The 25,212-nt window shown below is 46.9% G+C and overlaps 1 protein-coding gene across 3 annotated transcripts in view; it reads left to right on the top strand.

Moving 5' to 3' along the window:
• ATP11C (ATPase phospholipid transporting 11C (ATP11C blood group)) overlaps positions 1-25,212 on the top strand; it is a 58,810-nt gene that overhangs the window by 13,969 nt on the left and 19,629 nt on the right. For 2 of the 3 annotated variants that reach the window (XM_082322930.1, XM_082322931.1), the window contains exons 2-19: positions 4,925-5,044; positions 6,917-7,006; positions 11,054-11,134; positions 12,143-12,250; positions 12,850-12,978; positions 15,442-15,545; positions 16,248-16,298; positions 17,172-17,236; positions 17,860-17,941; positions 18,309-18,459; positions 19,081-19,278; positions 20,203-20,364; positions 20,562-20,719; positions 21,653-21,724; positions 22,656-22,729; positions 23,449-23,552; positions 24,160-24,341; positions 24,894-25,157. In XM_082322930.1, the coding sequence (XP_082179056.1) occupies positions 4,925-5,044; positions 6,917-7,006; positions 11,054-11,134; positions 12,143-12,250; positions 12,850-12,978; positions 15,442-15,545; positions 16,248-16,298; positions 17,172-17,236; positions 17,860-17,941; positions 18,309-18,459; positions 19,081-19,278; positions 20,203-20,364; positions 20,562-20,719; positions 21,653-21,724; positions 22,656-22,729; positions 23,449-23,552; positions 24,160-24,341; positions 24,894-25,157 (2,195 nt within the window). Of the gene's footprint in view, positions 1-4,924; positions 5,045-6,916; positions 7,007-11,053; positions 11,135-12,142; positions 12,251-12,849; positions 12,979-13,049; positions 13,338-15,441; positions 15,546-16,247; positions 16,299-17,171; positions 17,237-17,859; positions 17,942-18,308; positions 18,460-19,080; positions 19,279-20,202; positions 20,365-20,561; positions 20,720-21,652; positions 21,725-22,655; positions 22,730-23,448; positions 23,553-24,159; positions 24,342-24,893; positions 25,158-25,212 lie in introns of those variants that run through there. The other variant, XM_082322932.1, reaches the window with a different exon arrangement.

The raw sequence follows: 25,212 nt of genomic DNA on the forward strand, positions 1-25,212 counted from the left end.
CCGGGAGGCGGGCGGGAGCTGTTGTGCTGGGGCAGGACCCCTTCATGGGAGAAGGGCACCGACGGAGAGGGGAGGAGGCAAGAAGGGAGGCTTGCCCGAACTTGGGCGAAGAATTTGGGCAGTGCTGTGGGCTGCAAACATAATTCTGCTGTCTCTACGTAATGCTCCAACAGCTTCAAGTCATAAATGATGTTGGGTCCTTAGTTGCATCCATGGATTTTTTTAGCCCTGGTCTGATGCCTTCAAATCGTACCTGTTCCTAACTCCTCAAAGGCAAGTTTGTAGCAAAATGCCAAGCCTCCGCTGACTTTCCATGGGCATATTGATGTGTGTAAATGGGCTTTTTGCATTTGGACAATGTAAGAAAATACCCATTATCCCTAATGCCTTCTATTCAGAACTGCTGCTTCTCGCAGTAAGTGGGCTTTATACAAAGCTGAAAGTACAGGAAGGTTGAGTTACACCAAAATATTTGACAGAAATACGTTCTGTGCCTGAATTTCTCCGTGGCACGAGGAAGGCTGTACTGCAGCAGCAGCACTTTGCCCTGCCGTGCGTGCAGCAGAGCGTGCGTGCCCGCATCGGTGGCGACGATGCGGTTATTTATTACTGCAGCCTGGTCCTGCCCGAGGTGGGAAGCGAACGCAGATAGTGAGCTGCCAGCTCGGAAGGATGTTCCTGGCAGAACAGCTTCGCTAGCCTCATCTTTATCTCCTATGATTTGTGTTTGACTGTCGGCTTCCAGCTGAGCTCCTTCAGGAGGAATCTGGTTTGGATGCCCTGCTGAGAGGTTGACTCGCTGATGGGCTTGGTTAGACACTGGGGGAGTGGAGCAGGAGCCCTGAACTGAAGCTTGAAACGTTGCAGGAGAGACCCCCATCTTTGGGGCTGGTGTTCAAGTGATGCAAACAGGATAGTGACTCTTCTCAAAAATACCTCCTTCTCTCCCTCCTCTCGATTCCCAGGGTGTGCGGTGTCCCCCGGAGTGCTGCTTTGTGTCTGCCAGCTGCTGGGAGCCCTTCTGGGTTGCTGGGGCACGCTACGGCGGAGAGGGGACTGGGGTCACCTACCAGCATCCCCAGATCCTCATGGCTCGGTGGGAGGATGCTGAGCGGCTTCCCACCGTGCGGTCCCGAGGCCGTGGGCAGTCTGGAACCGCTAATCCCTATGGATAGCTCTGGCTTTCCCAGCACTCCTGCAAACACCACGCCTCGGGCAGAGGGAGGTGATAAAGTGCATACAGGGAGGATGCAATTGTTTATTTTCTTAAATAATCCTTTTGGCATGTGCAGCTCTAAACAGCAGAAGAAGCTCTGGCTTTTGCTTGCATCAGCTGACTCCTGCGCCCTGTAGCACAGGCTTTATAAAACCCCACCAGGCAACGAAGCAGGTTGTTTGAGTTGTATCTAAGTAATATTTTCTTTTTTTATCAGAATTAAAATTTTTGATGAAAGGTGGTTGAAAGAAGTTGTCTAAATCCTCTCCCTGCTAATTGCATATTTTATAATTTTCCCGAAAGCATGGCAGTTACTCCCTAAATCTCCTCGTAAGTCTCCGTTGAGAGCCGTTATTAAGATTTAGCAATCTATTAGCAACCCGGCGAGCCGTTTGAGGTGGGCTTGTCAAAATAAGAGCTTTTAATTGCCAAGCTGAGCCAATGCCTCTCACCGCGGGCAGCGTTGCGGTGCGCACTCGGTTGCTGGGAGGTGGAAAAAGCGGAGAGATGTGGCATGAAGCGTGGCTGCGTGATGGTGTGATGCTGTGGGGTGGGCAGGGGAAGGGGAAACGGAACGCTGGGAACGCTGGGAGTCTGGTTAGACCCCAAAGTGAGGACTTCTCCCTGTGCTGCCACCGCAGAGGGCTCTGATGCATCGTGGAGGGGGTTGCCATCATCTTTGTAGGAGATGCTTCAAATAAATAACTGAAGGGGAGTTGAGGGGTGAAAGCCCACCTAGGAGTTGGTGGTGATAACTTGGTGGGGCTCAGCTAACACACCACACCTGGGATTTGGGTTCTCTTCTGCTCTGGGGCTTCACATGCTCCATGCTCCAGCTTTTCCATGGCTAACTACTGATAGTCTTGCAGAGTAAATACTTGTGTATATTTTTCCAGGAGTGTATTAACCAGAGCTTTGTTGCTTCTGTGCCAATGCGTGTGTTTGGCAAACCCTCAGCCCTGCTCCTTCCCACCGCTCTGCCGGCAGCGTGGGCAGGGAAGCTCTCCTTTCCTTCCCACGCTGGAGGGATGCTGGCCAGGCACACCCGGCTCCGGCTCCTGCCAGGGGACGTGATGGGGACTTCAGGCTTGGGGGACAGTCTATCTCTGCTCCCTGGTGCTGCCTCTTGCTCCCGGGATGCAGGTTGGTGAGGCCTGCAGCTGCCACCTCCGTAATGCAGCAGATACATCAGGGAATCTTTTTTGGGTCTAGTTTCTCGTGCAGAAGATGTGCTGTTTGCCGCTGCAGGCGGTGATGATGAGGCTGGGAGGGCGGCCAGCCCGTGCCGGGGTAGTGGCATTCCCTAGCTGAGAGTGTCTGCCTGCCCGATCCATGTTTGGGGAGTGAGAGCAGTCAGCACGCCAAACTGGGTTAGGCATGGTGTAAAAACACTTCGTTAATGGAAGATGCTGCAGACGTGGGTAGGGAGCAGGGGGAAGGAAGAGCTGCCTCTTCCTTTGGGCAGACCCTGCTCCTGGTCCAACAGGATCCATTCAGTTGCTGCTGTTCCAGGTACATGAATTGGATTGGCTTAGATTTTGATTTTTTTTTTTTTTTTAACACTTCCCCTAAGCAGCAGTGAATCCCAGGTCTTGCTGTCTTAGTGTGGTTGTTTTCAAAGCACCTTTTCTCTACCTGGGTTTTACTTGCATCTTGACAAGCTGCCTGCGGCGGGCCCTTCGGACAACCGGGATGCTGAGCCAGACCCAGGGCACGCCAGGAGCATCCGCCCTGCCGGGCAGCTGACACAGGATAGCAATTTGGTATTTTTGGCACCTGCCCTGGTGGGGTTTTAAAGCAAACAAGCTCTAGGGTTGAGGATTAATAAGACTAAGCGGAGCATGAACAGTATCCACTGGTGTTTTAGCAGCCCTGCTGCCTGTTAATGCCCTTGAACCATGAACAGTGACAAATGTCTTCCCTGCTCATGTTTTAAAATCCAAAACCTTAACTCTGAGAAAACCTTAGCCTGGCCTCAGAACACCCTTTTTTTTCCCCACTCCATCTCCTGTTAGTGGGCATTTTAAATCCACTTTATAATTTTAAGTTCAACCTTGCAAAACGTTTCCTCATGCCAGCCAGGTCTCCTCCCTTGCTGCAAGCATCTGTGGCAGGGACACCGTTATATGCAACGTGGAACTTGGACAGAACAAAAAGCTGATTTTTAAACTATTGCACAGTTTTGCTTCTTTCAAAAATAGACTTTTCTGATCCAGTGAGGACCTTGCATGTGCTGGGCAGCCTGGAGCTGGAAACGGAGCTCGTGGTGTTGTCCCGTTCGCCTGAGAGCCTTCCCGAGGGCTGCAGGCACTGGCAGGGACCTGCATCGCCTCTGCCTTGTCACAAGTTTGCAAGTGTTTTTTAAATGAAGTTATAGGAAGTTGGAAATTTGGTATTTAAGAGTTACATTTAATTAGAAGAGCACTGTTACTTTCAGTATATTCAGCTACCTTGCTTACTATGTGTTATTTTAACAGGCTCTCCATTGGATTGGGAGGATCTGTCTTTAATTTGCTGGGTGTGATGACCTCCCCACGGAAGCCTGCAAGGGCCACGGCGATGGCTGGGTCTCTGCTAGAGCCCTGTGTTGCCAGTTGCAAGTATCTCTTGTGGCTTCGTGCAAGGGATGCTCTCCCCCTGCAGAGCTGCTCTCCTTCCCCTCTGTTTGAGTTTATTCTGCTGCAATTCCCCTCATCCTTCCCCTGGCTGCTGTGGAGCAGAGGGGCTGTCGTCAAGCCGCCGTGACACCAGGTTATCATTCACTGGTGGCATCTCATTCTGCTTTAAAATAAACTCCCAGCAAGACAAGCTGGCATCCCCAGCACCCCGCGTGTCGTTTTGAGGAGTTTGTGATGTGAAACTGTCTGCTTCATTATTTCTGGTTTTATCTGATATTTTAAAATAGCAGAATCATAGAATCGTTTAGGTTGGAAAAGACTTAAGATCATCAAGTCCAAGCATTAACCTAGCACTGCCAAGTCCACCACTAAACCATGTCCCTAAGCACCACATCTGCAGGAAGTACAGAGGTATACAGAACAAGGAGTACAAAGGTATACCGAAGTATAGTTTTTTGTTTTAAAGCTAAATCCCAGGTCTGCATGCACCAGTGTGGCGGTGAGGCATTTCGGATGGGCTTGAGGGTTTGACAGGGAGAGCAAGTGTAAAGGAGGATACAGTTTCCATCGTCCTCCATGGGCTCCTGCGGTAAAGCCTGGAGCTGCTGAAGGACTCTCCAGGTCGGGACTAGGAAGAGATGTGTACAAGATGACTTATGTTCCTAATGACTTGAAGTGCTTGATAAAGATATATTCTCCTTCAAGAAGGAAACTTTGCCTGGCAGATGGGCACAGGCTGCAAGTACAGGCAGCAGCCGTCCTGCTTAGGGCAGGAGCGCGGTGGACATCAGCGGTGGCCTGTCCTGGTGGGGTGTGGGACGGGCTGTGGTCCGGGGGGGTCAGTGGTTGAGCAGCAGTGGGGGACCCCAGGTTGCGGGCTCAGTGTTGCCTTGGTTTTGCTAAATGACCTTACGTGCGCCTCTTCGTTCTCCATGCTTTTGCTGGGGCAGAAAAGTGAATTTTTGAGGTTCCAGCTTCCTTATTTCCAATGAACAGCATGGTGCATTCAGAAGCTGGAAGCTATTAATACAAATACTTGACTGTTTTTGAGCTAAAAGCTAATTTTTTCCTTTCCTGGTTGCCCCCACAGTGTGCTGGGGAAGAGAAACGGGTCGGTACGCGCACTGTGGTGGTCGGACACCGTCCGGTTTCGGAAACAGATGCGTACGTGGCACAGAAGTTCTGCGACAACAGGATCGTCTCCTCCAAGGTGAGCTTGCTCCGCTCCTGCGGGTGCATCGTGCGCATGTATTCACTGCTTGTGTATTTACCCTGGTTTTATTTGATGGTTGGTTTTGAAATTGAGAAACTCTGAACTCCTCAAGGATGGATGTCAAGGTCCCTTTACAAGTAGAGCAGCCTGGTACATACCTTACACCACAGCTCCAGTCTCTCCATTAGTCTTTTTTTCTTCTTATCAATCCCAGTGGGGTTGTGTACGAGTTCCTTTCTTCTAGGCTGGATGAGAGCAAAGCACATGGACACATCAGTTTTGTGAGTTTTTTGGGGTGACGTTGTTTTTTAATGTTTTCTGGCATTCCCGTCGTGGAGAAAGGACAGGTTAAGTGTAATACAGCACGAGACGACAGCAACTCAGATTTGCGAAAAGGAGTGGGGATTATTTTATAAATGGACAGAAAAATATTATTCCCCTATTTTTTTTTTGTTTTGTTCAGTGGGTTTTTTCTTTCTTGAGATAGGACGAAAATAACCATGCTCTGTTTATCCCTTTGGATGAAAGGGGAAACATTCATACGGTATTAATGCAGCTTTTGTTTATGGTGGAAAACTGTGATGACACCCGTCTGCCTTCTGCTTAGCTTTTTCCCATGACATTCATGAAGCTATTTCAAAAGATTTGAAGCCAATTCGAGTAAAATATCAAACAAGTGGCATCCCATATTGTCAACACAGCTGGATACATATTACATTGCTTAGGATTTGTGATGCTCAGCATACAGTTAGGCTTCAGTTTTACTGTGCTTGAGCTGTAAGGGGATTTTTCCCTCTCCCTTCTTATACAGCTTGGATCTTATTTGTTTTTATGTCTCTGAGCTGCCTGAGCTTATATCGGGGAAAAGTTTTAAGTCTAACCATGTTTAATTCATGTAGCATTCCCATTGACGTTTCCCTGGCAGGCAAGAGGGTCCTTCAGAGAGGACACCTTCCCCTGTTTCAGTTCCCTCTCTGACAAAATGGTTTGTTTTAGCACTAATTTGAATTCTTCCCTGATTTATTTTTGAATATTGTGTCCTTGCTCTTTTTTTTTCCATTTATATTTGCTAGGCATGGAGTCTTCTTACCTGACCAGTCTGGTTTTATAATTAAGTGGACATTGGTCTTGAGACTTGGCTGCTTATTATTCTTTGTTTATTCGAGGCAGACTGAAAGATCAGATATTGTACCCATTATTTTCCATGTTGTTCTTAAATTCTGCATGTCTTCCAAAGCAAATGATTCAGCAGCCTTCTTAAAATGATAATGAAGCACAACCTAATAACAAATTTGTATGGGCAATATGGCTTCTTTTTTTAACAGAAGAGCAACTCTAAGATGGTTTTTGAAATTTGTTTGGAAAAAAGAAATCTCTGCACTGTGCATTACCTGTTCATGAAATCATGTCTCTACAAACGCCTATCTAGAAGTTGTTCGCTGAAACAGATCCTGTTGTTTTTATCTTCTTTTACCCTTCACCATCTCCAACTGTGTGGTTTGGGTTATTTTGATGAAAGAGAAATAGTTGCCTACTTTAAAGCAAACAAACAAACAAAAAAACCCACATAACTGAGAGACACTTCTAGCTGTTTAATGAACCAGCAGAGAGAGCTGGTGCTGGAAGCTGCAGCAGGAGCTCAGTGGCATCTCGGCATCCAGCTGCATCGTGCTCCTGGTTTTAAAGCAGGGACCTGGACCTTTGCCTGGAGCGCGCCAGGGCTGCTCGGAGAGCTCACTGCGGTGCTCCTCGCCGGGTTCAGGGGAAAACTCCTTTCCTATTTTGTGCAGATATTTCCCATTTTGTAGCTCAAGTCCCCAGTCGGCTCCGTGCCTCGGTCTGTTTGTCAGCCCCCCTCTCTCCCCGCAGTACACCCTCTGGAACTTCCTCCCGAAGAACCTTTTTGAGCAGTTTAGAAGAATTGCCAACTTCTACTTCCTCATCATCTTCCTCGTGCAGGTAAGAGCTACTGCCAAGAGTGGGTTTTAATCACCTACTGATGGTAAGTACAGCTTGAACAAGAATTGAGGTTCAAAACTGACTCTGGTGCTTGTAAGTGTTTGGGTTTTTTTTTTTAACTGGGAGCTATGTTATAATTCTGGCACACCATTCAAGGCATAATAACAATTAAAATATTTGGGCCTGTCTGAGATGTTTGAATGACTGCTGAGATAATTAAAACAACATCTTAACTCTTTAACCATTAAGATCAGTCAACCGGTGAAAATACATTTGATGCTACAGAATTAAGATCTACGTTTTTGTCATCTTTATTACTTCTGCTGCATAACTATATATTTTCCCAAGTTATATGATATGTGTATATCTTAGTTATAGTGAGTTTCAAGGCAAGCAGGAGAGAGAGGCTGTACTCAGTAAAATTCAGAAAATGCATAGCATGAGCTTTGGGAATGTGAAGCTTCAGGAAGCTGCACTACATAGACAAAATAGCAAATTTTATACGTGGACAAACTTTTTCTGCTCTGCTTCATGGCTTTGGTTAAGGAGCAAAACCTGAGAAAACCTGAATCGTCATTTTCTGTTCTGTCAGCCCAGGAGAAAAGCAGGCTGTCCAAACGCACTGGGGCAAAGGGAGTTGGGGAGAATCATCGCAGTGCATTTACCTTTTATAATCCTGTACTCAGGCCTGGGGCTTGGCAGACAACCTCCTCTAGGGCCAAAAATAGGCATCAAAAACTCTACCCCAGCAAATTACATGGCACTATGCAGCCACTGCAAACAGCCTGCTTTTAGATGACTTCCAGGGTTTTGGTGGTTCAGGTCTGGGGTATCGCTCTCTTCTAGGCTGCATGTTCAAAAGACGAGTGCCTAAAGTGTTTTGTCCTTTAAAGAGCTATGGGTTACAGCCATTTCAGTGGCTGCCGCAGAAACAGGGGATCCCAGGATAACGGCCGAGGATGGCTCCTCCTGGCAGTGTTACATGAAAGGCCAATGTACCCTGACATCAGCTGGCTCTTCTCCACCGCTTGATTTCACTGGCGTTGTTCCATTTTGTCAGAGTGAATTTGTAATTTGCCTTGAACTGCAGCGATGCCCCGGAGTCGGGATGTCCTTTTTGTGTAGTCGGCCATTTAGTGACGCAATATTACATTTTATCTATTGACCCTCTGGCCATGAAGAATATGGGATGTTCTTGATTATACTTAAAAAACTGGTTGCGGTTTAGCTGCTTACCCATTTTAGGCACATTGGTATGCAGGTGAGAAAAGAGCCTTGCGATTCCTCCTTGTTTTTATTCTGTGATCACCTCTAAAATAAGGAAGCAAACCTCATGCTCTATTAGAGATAAAACAAACCCAACTGAACAAAAAGCAACCTGGCAGCACTAATACACTTGCTGCCCTATAGGGTAACTGACTGGCCCCGGGTGCTCGTTGTTCTGGAGACGTCACTTGCCTTAGAAAAGCACTCAGGGCAACTCCATTCATTTAAAATATCTGGGGTTATACCTTGATAAATGGCATCTATAGCTTAAGCGTTGGTGCTTGTCTTTAAATTACTTTAAATGAATAGAATTGCCCTATGTGCCGCATTAGGAGCGAAGTATCACAGTGCTTGGGGAATTGCCTGGTGCATCTGCTCTACCTGCTGCTGAAACCCTTTATCAAAATGTATGTTACTCTGAGACTCCAAATTCAGCTCTTGTTTTAGAGGGAGGAAGAGAAAGTACATGCATTAAACATATAAAACACCTATTAGTGCACTAACAGGGATACAAATAGCTGTTTCTTTGGTTCATCTATTGCAACACTCAAAGGAAACTGCAAGTAAACTGGTGGAAACGTCTGGCCTGGAGTAAGCGTAGTCCGAGTATGTTTGTAGGCAGACCAAGCTGATGGCAGTAAGCTAATTTAGGAGGTGCCAGGAATGAAAAATGTCCCTTTTGATTGATGGAGATGACTTCTGGACTGTGGTCTTCAGTCCCCGAAACAATGAGTTAGGAACAAACTATTAAGTAACAGGAGGATTTTGCCACTTTTAAGTGGATCCAAATTAAGCTGTTGAAGTCCTAAACCAGCTCAAAAATAGCTTCAAAGGAGCCTGCCTTTGATGTTCTGGCATCTTGCTTCTGTGTCCCTTGGCTTTCCACCAGCTGCGAAGGGGAAGAGCAGTATCCAGCCATGGGATGCGCAGGGAGTGCAATCTCCAAATACACAAATGAGTTATTCTGGGGACTTCATCTAATATTTGTGTTCATACATCTATAATACAGCATTTGTGTGGACAGAAGTTGTATTGTTTGTTGTTTAAACAAATATAACTGCATCTTGTCCCATGCAGAGAACTCTCCCGCTGGGCAGCAGGAGGTCCTCTCCCTTGCCCTTCTCAGCTAAAAGCCAAAGTTCCTCTTGTATTTCCAAGGTCTGTCCAATGTTTGCAAGATATCTTTTGGCTGACTGGCCTAAACTTCAGTGATGCCACTCCAGCGAGTGTCCGCGACACGTGTTGTGTGCGATGTGTCCGTGTGACACTTGGCACCATCCTTGCTCAAGGTCGTTCCTCCAAAGTCTGGTTCCTACCAGACTTTCTGTTTGTAAACATTTTACACCCATTTGAGTGAGCCAGGGCTTTGTGTTACTGGAAATATTTGTTGTGTTTATCTTGGTTTACACTCATGCTACTTAACTCATACACCACTTACGTGGCTGCTTCTTGTGGTGTATCTCTTCCAATTCAATATCTTCTGGCTCTTCTCTCTTTGGGTCCAATAGCACAGGATAAAATTGCAGGGTACAGCATTTCATAGAGTTAAAAATTTCCACGTAGCTTCCTACCAGCCGATAAGTGCAGTCCTGTTCTTAACACAGCATTTTACGGGCAGCCTAAAACAATAAATATACAGATGCTGCTGTTTGCGAACGTGCCAGGGAAGCGCAAACAAGCGGAGGGACACAAAGTCCCTTTGTGGGGACACAAAGCCTTTCTGCTGAGCTTCCCCATCCCTTTCATCACAGCCCTCACCATCTGCCTTTCATGCTCCCGTCCTCTCTGGGGACAGCAGGAAAAATGGCCAATTTTGTGTGTCCTGGTTTGGAAGGTGGGGCATGGGCACAGCTTGTCCTCCTCTTACGTTATTCCCTCCCAGCTATGAACCTGTTCTGCTGTTCTTACCCTTCGGGCCAAGTCATGATACAGTCAGAAGAAGCAGTGGTTTCCCCCATCCCAAAGGTTTAATTAACGATGAAAGGGCTTGCTCTTTGCCGTGGCGAGTGCTGCACTGGGCTTGGGAAGAATCCAGCTATACATCCCAAGGCTCTCCTGCAGTCTCTGTGCTTAAATTGTGCTCTTAACTCCAAATTTCAGAGCTTGTTTTACTTGAATATTCATGTTCTATTCTGCAATATATTTCCTAGCTAATTTGGACTGATGTATGTTGTTTTTAATCTGTCAGTGGTTCGACACGACTGATACTGTCCGCCTTCTCATAACCAGCCGTGTTTTAGGGTTCAGATGTGCCCCATCTTCACTGCCACGGAGGAGAAACAGCCCTCCTGTGGCTCAGTGAGAAATGAAGGTGTTTTTCCTTCCATGCGTTGCTACTGCCTCTGCCCCATCCTCCTTCCCTGCCTCTGTCCTCTCCAGCACATCCCGTGGTGGGAGCAGGCTTGTTGGCATCTGCACTTTGAGTAGTTGGGTTTATGTAGCCCATCCTCAGCAACCCATTCATCCAGGCTTTTATTCCCCACTAGTGCAAGGTCAAATTCAGGTTTTAAGCTACTTCTGATAGGGTTTTTTCCGCCTGAGGACATTCCATGGTCTTCAGGAGGAGGGATTGTTGTCTTGAGATGGAGGAGAGCACTCCTGGGGACGTCTGTGCCCGTCCTTCTCATGTGCCCTTCCCTTCCCTCCCTCCTCTGCTGGGCTGTGACTTACCCCCCGTGGGCTGAGCACCCTCTTTCCACCATTACCAGAGGTTTTTTTTCTTCTGCTGCCTGAAAACCATTTGTCAGCAGTACATTTTTTTTTTTTTTTTCCTCTCTGCAGGTGATAGTGGACACCCCGACCAGCCCAGTGACCAGCGGCCTCCCGCTCTTCTTTGTCATCACTGTCACAGCTATCAAACAGGTACGAGTGTCAGAGTGGGGAGACGAAGATGCTCTTTGGGACATGTGGTAGAGAAAATGATGAGTATGTATTTGAATGTACTCAGAAGTCACCAAAACGGGCTGGTAGGTTTGGTGAACCCTTCTCAGAAGGTCAGACACATATACTGGTGCTTTTCAAGAGAGGCTGCATGTTGAGTGTGGTTATTGGTCTCTCTTGTTTTGGCAGTGTAAAACATCTCTCTGTGTACTGTTTTAAGCAAGCCGTGAGGGTCAGTAAAGGTTACTGCTGTCGTTCTGGCTTTACTTGAATTTTTCTTCTCTTTTTAGAAATGCTGTCCGAGTCTTTGCAGGATGCAGAGACGTGCTCCAAATATAGCCCGCGCTCTGTTCCCGTGTTGGTAAATGGAAAGGACAGGTTCTGTTCAACCACTCAGCTAGTCCTGAAAATATGTAGTCTTCATCTTTTTGCAGTGTTAAAAGACCTTCTTCCTCCCATCGTACGCACATGTGCCATTTAAAATTTCCTCTACAGAAGGACTGAATAATAAAAGAAGTTTCTTCTGCAGGGGCCAGAAAGGGAGAGTTAGAGTAAAATCCATCTGCTTCAAATCTGAATGTTTTATTCTTTCAGTGAGGACTGAAGAGGAAGAGTCTTGTCCTGCGTTACCATAGGAAAGAGTCGCAGGGTGCTAAGTGTGTTATTCATGTTATCAGCCTGTTCTTGCCAACACTGAGAATAATAGAAACATGTTACAGTGATTTAGCTGCTCGTTGCATGCGCTGTGTATAGATTATTTTTGTGTGTTATTTTAATCTGTTCTGAATCTGTCAAATATGCATATGAAGTTTTTAAAATAAATTGATTCAATCTGAGCTACTGTGGTTGATGTTTTGTCAGGCATGAAGGAGGTCTGAGGACTGCTTAACTTATTCATTTTTTTAATCTCCCTCTCTCTCCGTCCGCACTCATCCCCTTTCGTTAGTTTACTTCGTTACGAGTTTGTGTTGCCTGTATTTGTGTGCCTAGGGATACGAGGACTGGCTGAGGCACAGAGCTGACAACGAAGTGAACAAAAGCAATGTCTTCCTTGTTGAAAATGCAAAGCAAGTGCAGAAAGAGAGTGAAAAAATCAAGGTAACCATTAACAGAGACCTCGAGTGTGGTTATCACCGAAGCCGATGGGAACAGGAGGTGTGGGCAGGGGAGGAGGGACGTACTGCGGTTGGAGCTGCCCCGGTGCGCTCGCTTTCAGATGAGATGCTCAGAGAGCCGTTCCCGGTTAAGGAGTGACGCTGCCTTTGTTTGATTGCTTTTGAAAAGCTGTCTCACAAAAGCTGTACCGGGGCTGACAAGTGACAGATCTGTCAGCGTTTTGCACTTCTCTGGGACAGGCAGTCCTCTTCTACTTCCATCTCTCCCAAGGACACCAGGAAAGTACACTAGCTTTGACGTTAATTTATCACACCGTGCTTCAGACAAGTACAGAATCTTTTGCTCCATCAAGATTTAGCAGAGAAATAAATACTAACTGTGCCACGTGGGTGCAGTGAGCTGGTGCTGGGCTGGATCGCCCCGTCGGGCTGTGGAGTGATGCTCGGGGACCCGTGCCCCTCTTGAACCCTGATTTCCCTTTTAGCCAAGGTGATCTCTCTTAGGCTTTGAGAGAAGCTAAATCAGTAACCATCTAATAACAACCGAGAGGGCTTTTCATGTAAATGTTTCCTTTCTTCCAGGTTGGAGACATAGTAGAAGTGAAAGCAGATGAGACCTTCCCCTGTGACTTGATATTTTTGGCCTCGAGCAGCGTGGACGGGACCTGTTACGTCACGACAGCGAGTCTCGATGGCGAGTCCAATTTCAAGGTGACGGGGATGGATGGGGCAGCGTTCGGGAGCTGGTGCTCGGGGGTACTCGGGTGCCTGGAGCTGCCACCGAAGCCAGCGCTTGTGCGGGGGGCGTGTGCTGAACTGGAGGATGCTCCCATGGCGCCCATCCCCGTGGCCACGTGGCTGTATTTACAGCTCTTCCCTCCGTCCGCTCCCAGTGCGTCAGCACCGAAGCCCCCTGGGGATTGTTTCTTTTCTGTTTTGTCTCCAACAGCAATTTCTGCTGGCGCTGCCCCGGATTTAATCGATAAATGTCGATACAGCTTCACTGCCTTGTTGCCCATCATGGGAAGTGTGTTAGTGCTTCCCTGCTCCCTGCGAGGTCTGGTGCATCGGTAAAGCAGTGCCTGCAGCTGCTTCGGCTCCCTTTCCAGTGCCTGCCAATGCGTCTGTTACTTAACCGAGCTTTTCCAGTGAGATCGGGGACTTTTTGAGGCATTATGTCTAGATTCATTTGGGGAATTTTGCACCAGCATGAGAAGAACATCGCTTCTGGGTTTTTTCTCTCTTTCCTCAAATCAAGCAGTGAAATTTAATATTAGTCTTGCTCAGGGTGAATCTCCTCTTCAGTTTATTTTCTTTATTAATCCCCCCTCTCTAAACTAGGGAAAGCAGCAGCAGCAACAACAACAACAAAAAACTTATATACATCAGAAGACATGAACATTTGGTTGCACTGGTGTTTCATAAATGTTTATACAGATACTAGCAACTGCAGTAGTAAGACTGGAAGATACTTTAAAATGACATGATGCATTCCGGCACACTCTTGAAGTCAGTGGGAATACCATTGTCGATCTGATATGTATTGTATGGCCTCTGTGGCTAGGGGTGGCTGTTAATCGGTACTGGAAATCTTGTCTAAGAGTGCTAGTGCATCGTACTGGTTCCACTAGTGAAGAGGAGTGGAGCTTTGAAGTGGCTTGAGACTAAAAATAGATAAGCAAGTTAAATAGGCAATTGCTTATTTGTGTCAGGTGTATTATATGCATGAGCTCACAGAACTTTTGCAGAGTCTTGGCTCTTGCTAACTTTTGAGTCTGCAAGTGCAATGCTGAATTTCTATGTCAAGCACTGTGGTGGGGGTTTTTTCCCGGTTTGTGGATTCCTGTAGGTGACTGGGAGCTGTCTCCTGTTTCTTGATGAGATGAAGATGAGTTTGAAGGGGAAGGGGGGGAATAGAAAAGCAAGTGCTGTTGGCGGAAATAGGTCTAATATTAGGAACCAGGCTTTGCTGCAAAAGGAGGGTGAGGGAAGCACAGTCAGGTACACATAAAACCTCATCTGCACCGATATCTGCTGCTTACCTGGTGGGGATTTTTCTGGTATTTGGGGCATGTCAGGTCGAGGTATGGGAAAGATGCCTGATCAAGTGAAACTGGAGCAGAACTATAACAGGGATTTTGTCAGGGCTCTGTCTTTGAAGCACGAATCTTTGGTCATAAGTTATCTAAAAAAACATGTGTTTTCTAAATACACTGAGGGACTGAGGATGTAAAGATTGTGGAATTGGTTAGGAGGCGGCTTTGAAGTGTCACTCGGTAATTGCACAGTGCCCATGGTGACAGGACCAGCAGATGCAAAACCCTGCGCAAGGGTTGGGTTTGGTACCGGGCACTGCAGGAACGGTTTTGAGTCGTGTTTCACAAAAGCTGTGATTTATACCAGAGATGCATGCGTGTTTGCGCATCTGCTTTCAAAACGAAAAGCCAGGCAGGTTAGCAAAACGGCATGAAGGTGGGTATTCGTAATGTCATGACTACAGCGTGCGTAACGTAGCGGTTCCTCCCGGGATGCGCAAGGAGGGGAAGGCAAACGTGAGGAGCGGAGGAAGCTTTTTAATGAATTTGTTTATGAGGCTGGATTGAGGCAGCCTGCCGTGCAGCCCGCCGTGACTTGGAGCTCTGAGTAGCTCCTATAAATAGAGCCTGGAAGGCAGTGAGCGGATCTTTCGTGGGCTTTCCAGTTAATTGTGAGAGATGAACCTTCGCAGCAGCAGCTGCTAAAAATAGCTTGGTGTCTGCCAGCGCTCTGCCTGATCCCTGGGCACTGGAGCTGGCGTCTAATTACCTTCAGGAGCGGGCGGGCGAGCGGTACCCGGGACCCCCTTCGCCCCAGGGGCACCTGCAGCCTCCCCCTGACCCCAGCCATGGCAGCAGCAAGTCCCCGGGGAAAAACCAAAGATGCTCCACTTTTGTGGATGCCTTACTGAACAGATATCCGGCAGCTCTTTCCTACGGTTTCTCTTAAGCTTACTGACTTCAGTCTTTTGCTGAGAGATGCTTCAGCTGCTTTTTGGGAGTGGGGCGAGGGCTTGGGTGAGCTGCTGGCGCTGACAAGCCTTTGCGTGGTGGTATTGTAAGTAATGGGGTATAAAGCTTGGGGACAGGCGGTGTGGCTGGGGGCTCGTGGTGACGCTGCCTGTGCTTCTCTGCCCAGACTCACTACGCGGTGCGGGATACCACCGTGCTCCGTACGGATGAAGCCATTGATGCCCTCACCGCCACGATCGAGTGTGAACAGCCCCAGCCTGACCTCTACAAGTGAGTCTGCTCCTCCTGCCTGTCCTGCTCTCTTGCTGCATGGTGTCCCTGCAGACACCTGAGCACCATCCATTAGGGGATCTGATACGTTACAGTTCAGCAAAGTGAAGGGCGTTTTCTTTTCATCAGAGACTGAGAGATTTCTCAAGGCAGCGATAAGCTGCCGGGCTTCTTCCACACGAGGATGGCAAAGTTGACACCGCACTTCTTCAGGGCTCAGTTTCTTTGCAGCAAAACCTCCCCGGTGAAATGCTTGTCATGGTGTAATGAGCTATTTTTTTTGTCAGCTCAGCTGTAGTAATGGTCCCTGTGTCTATTCTTGGGCCACTCTGCCTTCCAAGTAAAATGCATTGGGCTGAATGACTTCCAGGAGTAAGCTGTCTTTGTAGTTAAATCCCTTGAAGGAGGTTTGCTGGGGTGTGTTGTACTCTGTCTGCAATGGGGATGGGCTGGGGTGCGTAGGCACAGTCAGGTACTGCTGCTTTGCAGCTGGGGACACCCCCAGCCAGGGGGAGTGTGTGGTTTCTGTCTGTCCTGAGCACAGCAACCCCTCTGAAGGGGTTAACTCTCAAAGCTTTAAACTCAAACATGCTCATTGATGTGTTTGTTTCCATCTCCTGTCAATGACTTTTTTTTACTATGTAGTAGCTCTTTATAAGGTTAATGTGTTTGTAATACCAGTTTCTCTCATTTTTATTGCAGATTTGTTGGAAGAATTATCATCTACAGGAGCAACCAGGAGCCCATAGCCAGGTTGGTCCTGCAGTCACCTCGCTGGCCCTCCTCAGAGAGGTTGGGCATCTACAGCAGATTTCAAGGATCTGAACTTGTGCTGCCATCATTAGGGAATGGTTATTTTCTTTAACCATTCCAAATATTTCATTATTAAGGGAGGCCTGTAGTTAACCTCTCCACTTACGCTCTTCTGCCATCCTGTGATTTGTTGGAGCCCCTCTTGGGGAAGCAGCGCAGGACCACGTGGCAACGTCCTCCCCTCCTGATGGGGGACAAATTTACCAGGCAATTGCAAAAAATTGTTGTTCAAGAGAAAGCAGAAACTTAAACATCAGAGTGTTTTGGGAAAAAAATAAGCAAATAATGTTTATAAGTCATCAAAACTAGACAGCTGTCACCAGAGCTGTGCTGGCCATGTTTCATGCTGTGGTGGATCTACCCGGACCCTAGAAGCAACAGAGGGTCATGGGTGGGCGTTTCAAAGAGAAATAAAAACACAAATGGGAGCAAAATAAGCCACTGGCTTTGATGGTGCCATTGATTGACTGTGCTGGAATGGACAGGTTTTTGATGCTTTTAAAATCAGTTTTTTGTATAAGTAGAGAACATATTAGATCTGGACCTTTTGCACATGTTCCTCAAAAGCCTTACTGATAATCCCCCATTAAATTTGGAACTTTGAGCACCAAAAACAGTTTGTGTAAGATGAAATGGAAATATAAATATGTAAAGAGAAAAACAAACTCAAGAAATGCCCAATTTAACATACAAATCAAGTAATCAGATCTAAAGGACATCTGTTTAGCTTTATAGTCTTTCTCTGGGTCTAAATTATAAACAAGTTTGAATGTTCTTTAAGTAATGTCATATTATAACTTCTTTTCTGTTTAGGTCTTTGGGTCCTGAAAACCTGTTGCTGAAAGGTGCTACCCTCAAAAATACCAAGAAGATTTATGGTGAAGAGTTATTATTATTAGTAGTATTATTAGTAGTAGTATTTATTTATTTATTTATTTAAATAGTTCTGATAAATAATGACAAATGTAGATGCTCATCACTAAATCCGGAGAGGGAAAATACTCTACTGCCTGTTTGCCGGGGCTTTACATTTGCGTTCAGTATGCAAACTGATTGGCAAGTTTACAGGGTAAAATTAGGAGATACTGGTTGTATCTGCAGTGCTGCCAAGCCGTGCAGGTTATGTTAATACACCTGAGCAAGCTTGTCGTTTTGCTTGAGATACAAAGAGCAGGGAGTTGTTCCCAAATCCTTTGCTGAAAATGTGTGCTAGGATCACAGTCCCCACCGCTAGTGATGGAGGGTGACGGCTGTTAGAGAAGACTGATGTTTTTTCTGACTGTATGTGATCCATAGGCTCCTGCGCAGTGCTCTGGGATATACGCAACTACATTACTTAGCAGCCTTGGAGGTTTCTGTAGTTGAACAGTCCTTGGGTAATGCCTCTTTCTTCAACTGGGATTTGAGTTTCCTGTAAACACCGATGCCCCTTAGGCTAAGTGCAAGCGGGGTCCCTCCGGGGCTGCGAGTCCCTTATGAGCCCTGCTTTAATACCCTGTAGGAGTTGCAGTCTATACTGGAATGGAAACGAAAATGGCTTTGAACTACCAAGGGAAATCTCAGAAACGGTCTGCTGTAGAAAAGTGAGTATTTATAGTCAGCAAAAAATCGGTAAAAGCTGGGTTGTTTTTTTTTTTCATGGATGACTTGTACAGAAATAATCCCCTAATCTGCTGCCTTTTGTTTCAGATGCTCTCTGATTGCATAGAAAATCTGTATATTTGATTAAGCGTATCTTGCAAGAAGCTGCATCGTTTAGTAGCTTTCTTACTTAAAAACAAAATCAAGAAATGTTAAAATATATGAACTGACCCTGAATATCAGCACTGCCAAAAGCAGTTGTTCTGTAATTCCCTTCTTAAAAGTAGGGAAGTCTCATTCCTGCTTATTTGCATGATTTTTCTATATAAAAATAGCTGCAAAAATTTAAAAAAGAAACCTATTTTTCAGATCTATCAACGCTTTCTTGATAGTGTATTTGTGCATCTTATTGAGCAAGGCTACTGTGTGCACAACTCTGAAATATGTCTGGCAGAGTAATCCATTTAATGATGAGCCTTGGTACAACGAAAAGACTAAAAAAGAGAGAGAGACTTTCAAGGTGAGTGGATTTGTATTTCAGCACCTCCTCCAGCTTGCTGTATTCCGACAGTTTTATTTAATCTGGTAATGTCTTCTGCCAGCCCTGCGAGTCCTGTTTGCTCGCTGGAAGCGCTGTCGTTTCCTTCGGGCTTTCCTGCCTCTCTTGTGCTTGCACACAGCGATGCTTGTGTGGAGCAGGGCAAAGCATAAGTAAATATTATATATTATATAAATGCAGCAGCCGATTTAACCTGGATCCTTATCAGAACTTGACCTATCTTTCAGTTTTTAGCAGATAAACTTAAATTGCTCCTTGTTTCTAGTTAGTTGATATCAGAATGAGCCTGTAGCACTATATTCTTAAGAGGAATATACTTGAATAGAACATCGATTTGGTCACTATGAAGCAGTGAGACACTCTTGTATTATACCTTTGTAGATCTGCAGAAGACAATGAGATTTTCTACATTGAAGGAAAGTGGAGTTTGGCCCTGTATCTTAGCTGTTTTCATTTTCAGGTTGTTTTTTTCCATTTAAGCTTAGAAGAAAAGCTGTCTAAAACCCCAGAGGTGTTGCCGTAAACTGCCCCTGAGTTAGACCTGATGGGCACAGACTCCATCTTCTCCTCTTTCCGTTGCAGGTCTTGCGGATGTTCACGGACTTCTTGTCGTTTATGGTTCTCTTCAATTTTATTATCCCAGTCTCCATGTACGTTACAGTAGAAATGCAGAAGTTCTTGGGTTCCTTCTTCATCTCCTGGGACAAGGAGATGTACGATGAAGAAATAAAAGAGGGGGCATTGGTGAACACCTCGGACCTGAATGAAGAGCTCGGGCAGGTCAGAACGTGCTCTGTTTGCATCTGCTCGGGTGAAAATGTGGATGCAAATGTCCTCCCTGATAGGATCCCTTGTTGTGGCAGTCCCTCGCGGTCCCCTTGGGGCAGAGCTTCAGCCGATTTGGTGGCACTTTCCATTTAATGTGATTCTACTCGCTCTGCGAAATGGATAAGGTTATAAATAGTGCATGAAAGAGCAGGAATTGGGTCATGCCAATTGTTTCCATATTGGGGAATATCAGGCGCAGCACTCTGCGTGTCAGGGTGGTTTGCTTTCACTGCTTCAATTAAAAATTAAAAATCCTCTGTCTCTTTGAGCATTAACGAAAGCGTCTGCCTAGTCATCTCTGGGCATGCAGCGTCCGTGCAGCCATGCTGCTGCTGGCTTTGCTGGGGCAATTAGATAGCTCAGGCTTCCCTTTCTTATCTATGTCAGGAGAGACTGAGTGTGGGGTATGAGTAGTGCCTTCTGCTTTTTATTTTGCTTAAAAAAAAAAAAAAAAATCAATTTGGAGTAGCAATTATCTAATTTAAATACAGCACCAAAAGGAAGATCCCCCAAAGGAGGCAGCAGAGCTGCAGCAGCAGCTATATAAGTGCTAGGAGCCAATAAAAGACCCAATAAAGAGGATGAGGGGAAAACGAAGAGCCTGGAAACAGATTTTAATTCTTCAGGAGCTGCCTCCTGCCACCCGTGCAAAACCACTAAAGCTCCTCTGAGGAGCAAAGTAGTAAAACTACACAGTGGTGTAACTCCCATGGGGCACCTCGGTCTTTTGGGGGGTCCAGGTTAGGATAGCAGCAAAGTACTCATCAGCATTGCCACAGATGCACTAAAATGCCCCAGCCTTTTCGGTTTGGAGGGGCTCCTTCCCCAGCGTGTGGGGTTGGGGTGCAGCAAGGCAGCCTGCCTGCTTGCTTCTAGGTGGAGTACGTCTTCACGGACAAAACCGGGACCCTGACGGAGAACAGCATGGAGTTCATCGAGTGCTGCATAGATGGGCACAAGTACAAAGACTGCATTTCGGAGGTGGATGGCTTCTCTCAGACTGATGGACCCCTGAAATATTATGGCAAAGCAGAAAAAGTAAGAAATTGGCGTGTTGATGACCATCAGGGTTTTGTGGTCAGCTCCTGGCTGGGTAAATACACCAGAAGCTGGGGGAGGGAGGGTGTGGGTTTTGTTTTAAAACATGTATACACAAAAACCACAACCAAGTGCTGCGAGGCGGGCTTGGTGCACGGCGTTAAGCTGGTAACGAGCCCTGCCTCACTCCTGCCTAGAGCCGCGAAGAGCTGTTCCTGCGAGCCCTCTGCCTGTGCCACACCGTTCAGATCAAGGAAGCAGACCAGGTGGATGGGCTGATAGGACATCCAGAACGCAAATACACCTATATCTCCTCTTCCCCAGACGAAATTGCTTTGGTGAAAGGCGCAGAAAAGTAAGGATACGAAGATACTGGGTTTTTAATTCCCTCTCTCCTGGTGGGAGGGAGGTGAGGATTATCTGAAGGTGGTAGACCCCTTTCTCTGACAAGACTGCTGCATCTCTCTCTGGGAAGCATGTTGTGATACCAGTGCTGGGCCTGACCCGCAGCCCTGTGAAGCCGTGCAGACCTGTGGGTTTAAATGAGCCATCTGTAAAAGGGGATGCTCTGCAAAGGGTCTTCCCTGAGCAGCTTCTCGGGAGGCCGTGGTTTGCATTCACTGCTGAGAGCAGCCCCAAGGTGCTGCAGTGCCTGGATGGGGCAGAGGGTCCTTTGCTGGAGCCTCCGTGGCCATGTGTTTTAATCCCCAAGAAATGGAGACCAGTTACCATGTGCATATTGCAGCCAAGTTACTTCCTTAACACGCAGTGGCAAAATAATAGGATAGGGTACTTTTATCACACCCACATTTGAATCCTGCCAAAGATGCTCAAGGCCGTGTTGGATGGATGGGCAACCCGATCTAGTGGAAGGTCTCCCTGGTCACAGCAGGGGGGTTGAACTAGGTAATCTTTCAGATCCCCTCTAATCCAAACTATTCTATGATTCTATACTATTGCCAGCCCCTAGGTTTTAGCCAGAGGCTTTTGCAGCTGTATATACTTGCTCATGGCTTGTAAATCTGCCGGAGACCCAGGGGACTGCGTTGAGAGGCTCTCGGCATCTGTGCACTGTGGTGCCCAGCTCTCCAGGTCATGGGAGCGGTGCCAGAACATCATAGCAGGCTCTGCCTGGAGCAAGAAAACATCTAGCCAAGCTTTTTAGCTCAGGATTGCCAACTTCTTTGCTCTTCTCTGCAGTACAGAAGGTGAAACGAGAACGTTGTTGATGTATAATATGTGCCAATGGGTGTTTTCAATGTTGTTCTGTCCTTTTGTTTATTGACAGGTATGGTTTCACTTTTCTAGGACTTGAAAACGATTTCATGAAAGTACGAAACCAAAAGAATGAAACTGAAATGTAAGTTCTGCAGGGGCTGCTGAGGAACAGGGCCCTTAGCGCTGCACCAGCTCCTGCCTGGCTTAATCGAGTTTGGTCAACGTGGCCACCCTGGCGAGGTCAAAGCTGTTCAGCGAGGGCTGTCAGACCGTGCTGACCTGCCCAAAAACTCCTGTCCTTTTTACAAAGCGTGGCACAGCAAGGTGCAGGCTGGAAGGCTTGCTTGCAAAAATCTGCTGGCGGCTTTAGTGATGTCTGAATTCAGGTCCCTTGAGCGCGTGTGGTCCCTTGCATGTCTCCTTCATCCGTGCCTGGCTGCGCAGGTGGCTCCTGGGATTCGCGGGGTGGTTGCTGACCTTACGGACAGTGGCTGGGCCTCACAGCAGGATACTCTAAGCTTAAAATGTGTGATATGGCTCCCATTCCTCTAACTTTTTTCTCCTCCCAGACTGAAAATAATTAGATTTTACACTGTGCTAACAGCTCGCGGGACATCTGAGACTCACTGGCGTGATCCCAGCACTCCCTGAGAACTTGCCTTCACAAGCAAGTTTCGCTTCTTACTCCCCTTATGGGGAAACTTCCTATTTAAATGCCGGAGCCGATGTGGCTGCTTGCTGAGCCACTGCCCAGGCGGGGGGCTCGGGGCAGCGGTGGGCAGTGAGGGGAGCACAGTCACAAGCTGTAACCCAGAGCTTTGCTGTCTGGTGGGAGGGCTCGTGTGTGCACTCACACCCTCAGCACCATGCTCAAAGCAGCACTGGAGGTTTGTTTTTTTTTTTACTCCATTTTCTTGTGCAGTAGCTGTAAAAAAAGTACATTGCCCAGTGGGTGCTACCACTTGTAGGGTGCATTGATTTCTGCAGCTCGTTGTTAGTGATTTTCTGTCTTAAATAGTTATTTTTCTTTACTGAGTCTAAGCTCTTTTTTTTTTTTTTTTTTGTTTTTTAAGGTACCAGCTTCTCCACGTGTTGAACTTCGATCCTGTCCGTCGTCGTATGAGTGTCATTGTGAGAACCACCACGGGTACAGTTAAAACACATTTCTGGACCCCCACACATGCGTGCACATGTACACAAACATAAAACACATCCTCTTTATTCCCCTACTGAGTGTGCATAATGCCATGTGCTGTAACCTAGAGAGGCTAAGCTGTTAGGTTTTCTAAGCAGGTCTAATTAAATTCTGTACTCGGTCTGGTTGGGATGGAGCTAATTTTCTCCATAGCAGCTGTTGGGGGCCAGCAGCAGATAAGAGGAGGGGACAGGGATGGAGACAGTGACTGATGGAGACCTCCCTGCTTGCCTTGCTCCATCGTGGAGGCACAACTACAGGGGAGATCGGAGACCTTCCACTGAGCGGGGTGGGTTTTCATGGGGATAGCGCACAAAAATTCAGAGGTCACAATCCTTCTCAAATGTCAGTCCCGTGAGGTATGGGATGCTGGTTTTAGTGTCCTCCAAAAGGTTGCCAAGGTTTCTAAATAGGAAAAAATAAACTGCTTTGTGCAGCCTGTTGCAAAAAGCTTGCTCAGAGGCAGGTACGGACACCCCGTATCCCAGCTGAGGTCAAACAAGGTTTTGCGCAGGTTAGTGCGAGGTCACTTCTGGTAGGCACCGGGTTTCTAGCAGTTCCTCCTTTAGTCCTGCCAGGTTTTCTCCCTCTGCATCATTTGCTGGCTATCGAATCTGTTAAGTATTTCTACAGCTTGTGACTGCTATAACCTATTTATAATTTGCTTTTAGGAAAGTTGCTTCTCTTCTGTAAAGGAGCAGACTCCTCTATTTTTCCAAGGGTGCAGCAAGAAGAAATCCAACAAACGAAAGTCCATGTGGACCGCAACGCTATGGTGAGCACGCGTCTGGAATTTGGCTGGCTCCTGGGGTCAAGAAAGCCTTATTCCAAAAATAGGGATGTGACCTTGCTTTGGAGGGAAGTGTTGAAAATCTGAGTGTCACTTCACATTGTTTTGAAGCCAGGCTTCTTTCTTTTTCTGTTTCTTTGGCTTCCAACGCTTATTTGACTTTTGATATACTTATATGGTCTCCATCACAGTTGTGTCCGAGCATCTCCCAAGCAAGTTAAAAATAGAAGTAACAATAGCAGGCTGTTGTCTCTGGTGGGAGAAATGCCTGGTCCCTGGCGTGGGGACACCCGGTCCCAGCTCTCCCTGCTGGCTGCACGCTCTCGGCTCTGGTCCTTCTCTCTCAGTTTCTGTCTGCCATATTACATGCAGGTAGTAAGCGTAACCACGGTTACTCTGATGGGAAGAAGTCACTGTATAAACACAGACATTGGTCTTTTGACTCAAGCCAACAAGTTGTCACTGCCGTCAGGGTCAGTACTGACAGAAAGCACTGATGGTGGAGAAAAACACTAACCCTAAAGTGAGGAGCTGTAGAAAATCTGGTTTTAGGGTACTTGTCCATTTTATTTTCTTTCCCTCCCCCTACCAGGATGGCTACCGAACGCTCTGCGTGGCGTTCAAAGAACTAACTCAGAAGGAGTACGACAAAATTGACAGACAACTTAATGAAGCTAAGATGGCTCTGCAGGACAGGGAGGAAAAGATGGCCAAAGTTTTTGAAGACACAGAAGCAGACATGCACTTGATTGGAGCTACTGCCGTAGAAGACAGGTAAAGAGGCGACCACCACCACTGACACTGCGGTACCTGTAGTGTCTCCCTGCCGTTGCATCGTGGCCCTGACTCGCTGTGGTGGAGCTGAGCAGCCAGGCAGATGCTGGAAGCATCCAGGGCAATTAATTACTCCGTGGCACAACCCATTACACAGTGCCCTAGTTGCTAAAATTGGCCAGCGTAGTAGGAATTAGGTTTTATTAATGAAACTACAGAAGTACTTGCACTTCTAGAGAGTGAATTAAGCATGCAGCATTAATTTGCACATCAAAACAAATTCAGTTTCGCATGCAGCTATAGTAACTGCATGTGTAAATTAAATTCTTACTCTTGACACTTAGGCCTCACAGTATAAAGTGGTGATTTTTTTGTTGTTGCAAGTAAAAATTTGGGATTGCTGACTTGTAATCCTTATTCCTGTGGCAGTGGTCTCTCCAGCACTGGGAAAATCAATTAACTTCTCTTGAGCTGGTACTTCCTACCTGCAAAACAAGGGTTAGATGGATTAACATCAGAACCTGAGGAGTGATGTTTTGCTTTTGCTTGCAGGCTGCAGGAGCAGTCGGCAGAGACGATCGAAGCTTTGCACGCAGCTGGCATGAAGGTTTGGGTGCTGACGGGAGACAAGATGGAAACTGCCAAATCCACCTGCTACGCCTGCAGGCTCTTCCAGACCAGCACTGAGCTGCTGGAGCTGACGGCGAAAACGGTGGGCGAGAGCGAAAGAAAGGAGGATCGGCTCCATGAGCTGCTGATGGAGTACCATAAAAAGCTGATTCAGGACGTTCCCAAAAACCGGGGAGGCCTGAAGAGGTAAGTGAGCAAGAGGACCCAGCCCATGCGCATTTCGGGTGCAGATGCAAAGTTT

The sequence above is a fragment of the Platalea leucorodia genome (assembly GCF_965183815.1).
Source record: "Platalea leucorodia genome assembly, chromosome: 10".
In the NCBI taxonomy this organism is placed as follows: Eukaryota; Metazoa; Chordata; class Aves; order Pelecaniformes; family Threskiornithidae; genus Platalea; species Platalea leucorodia.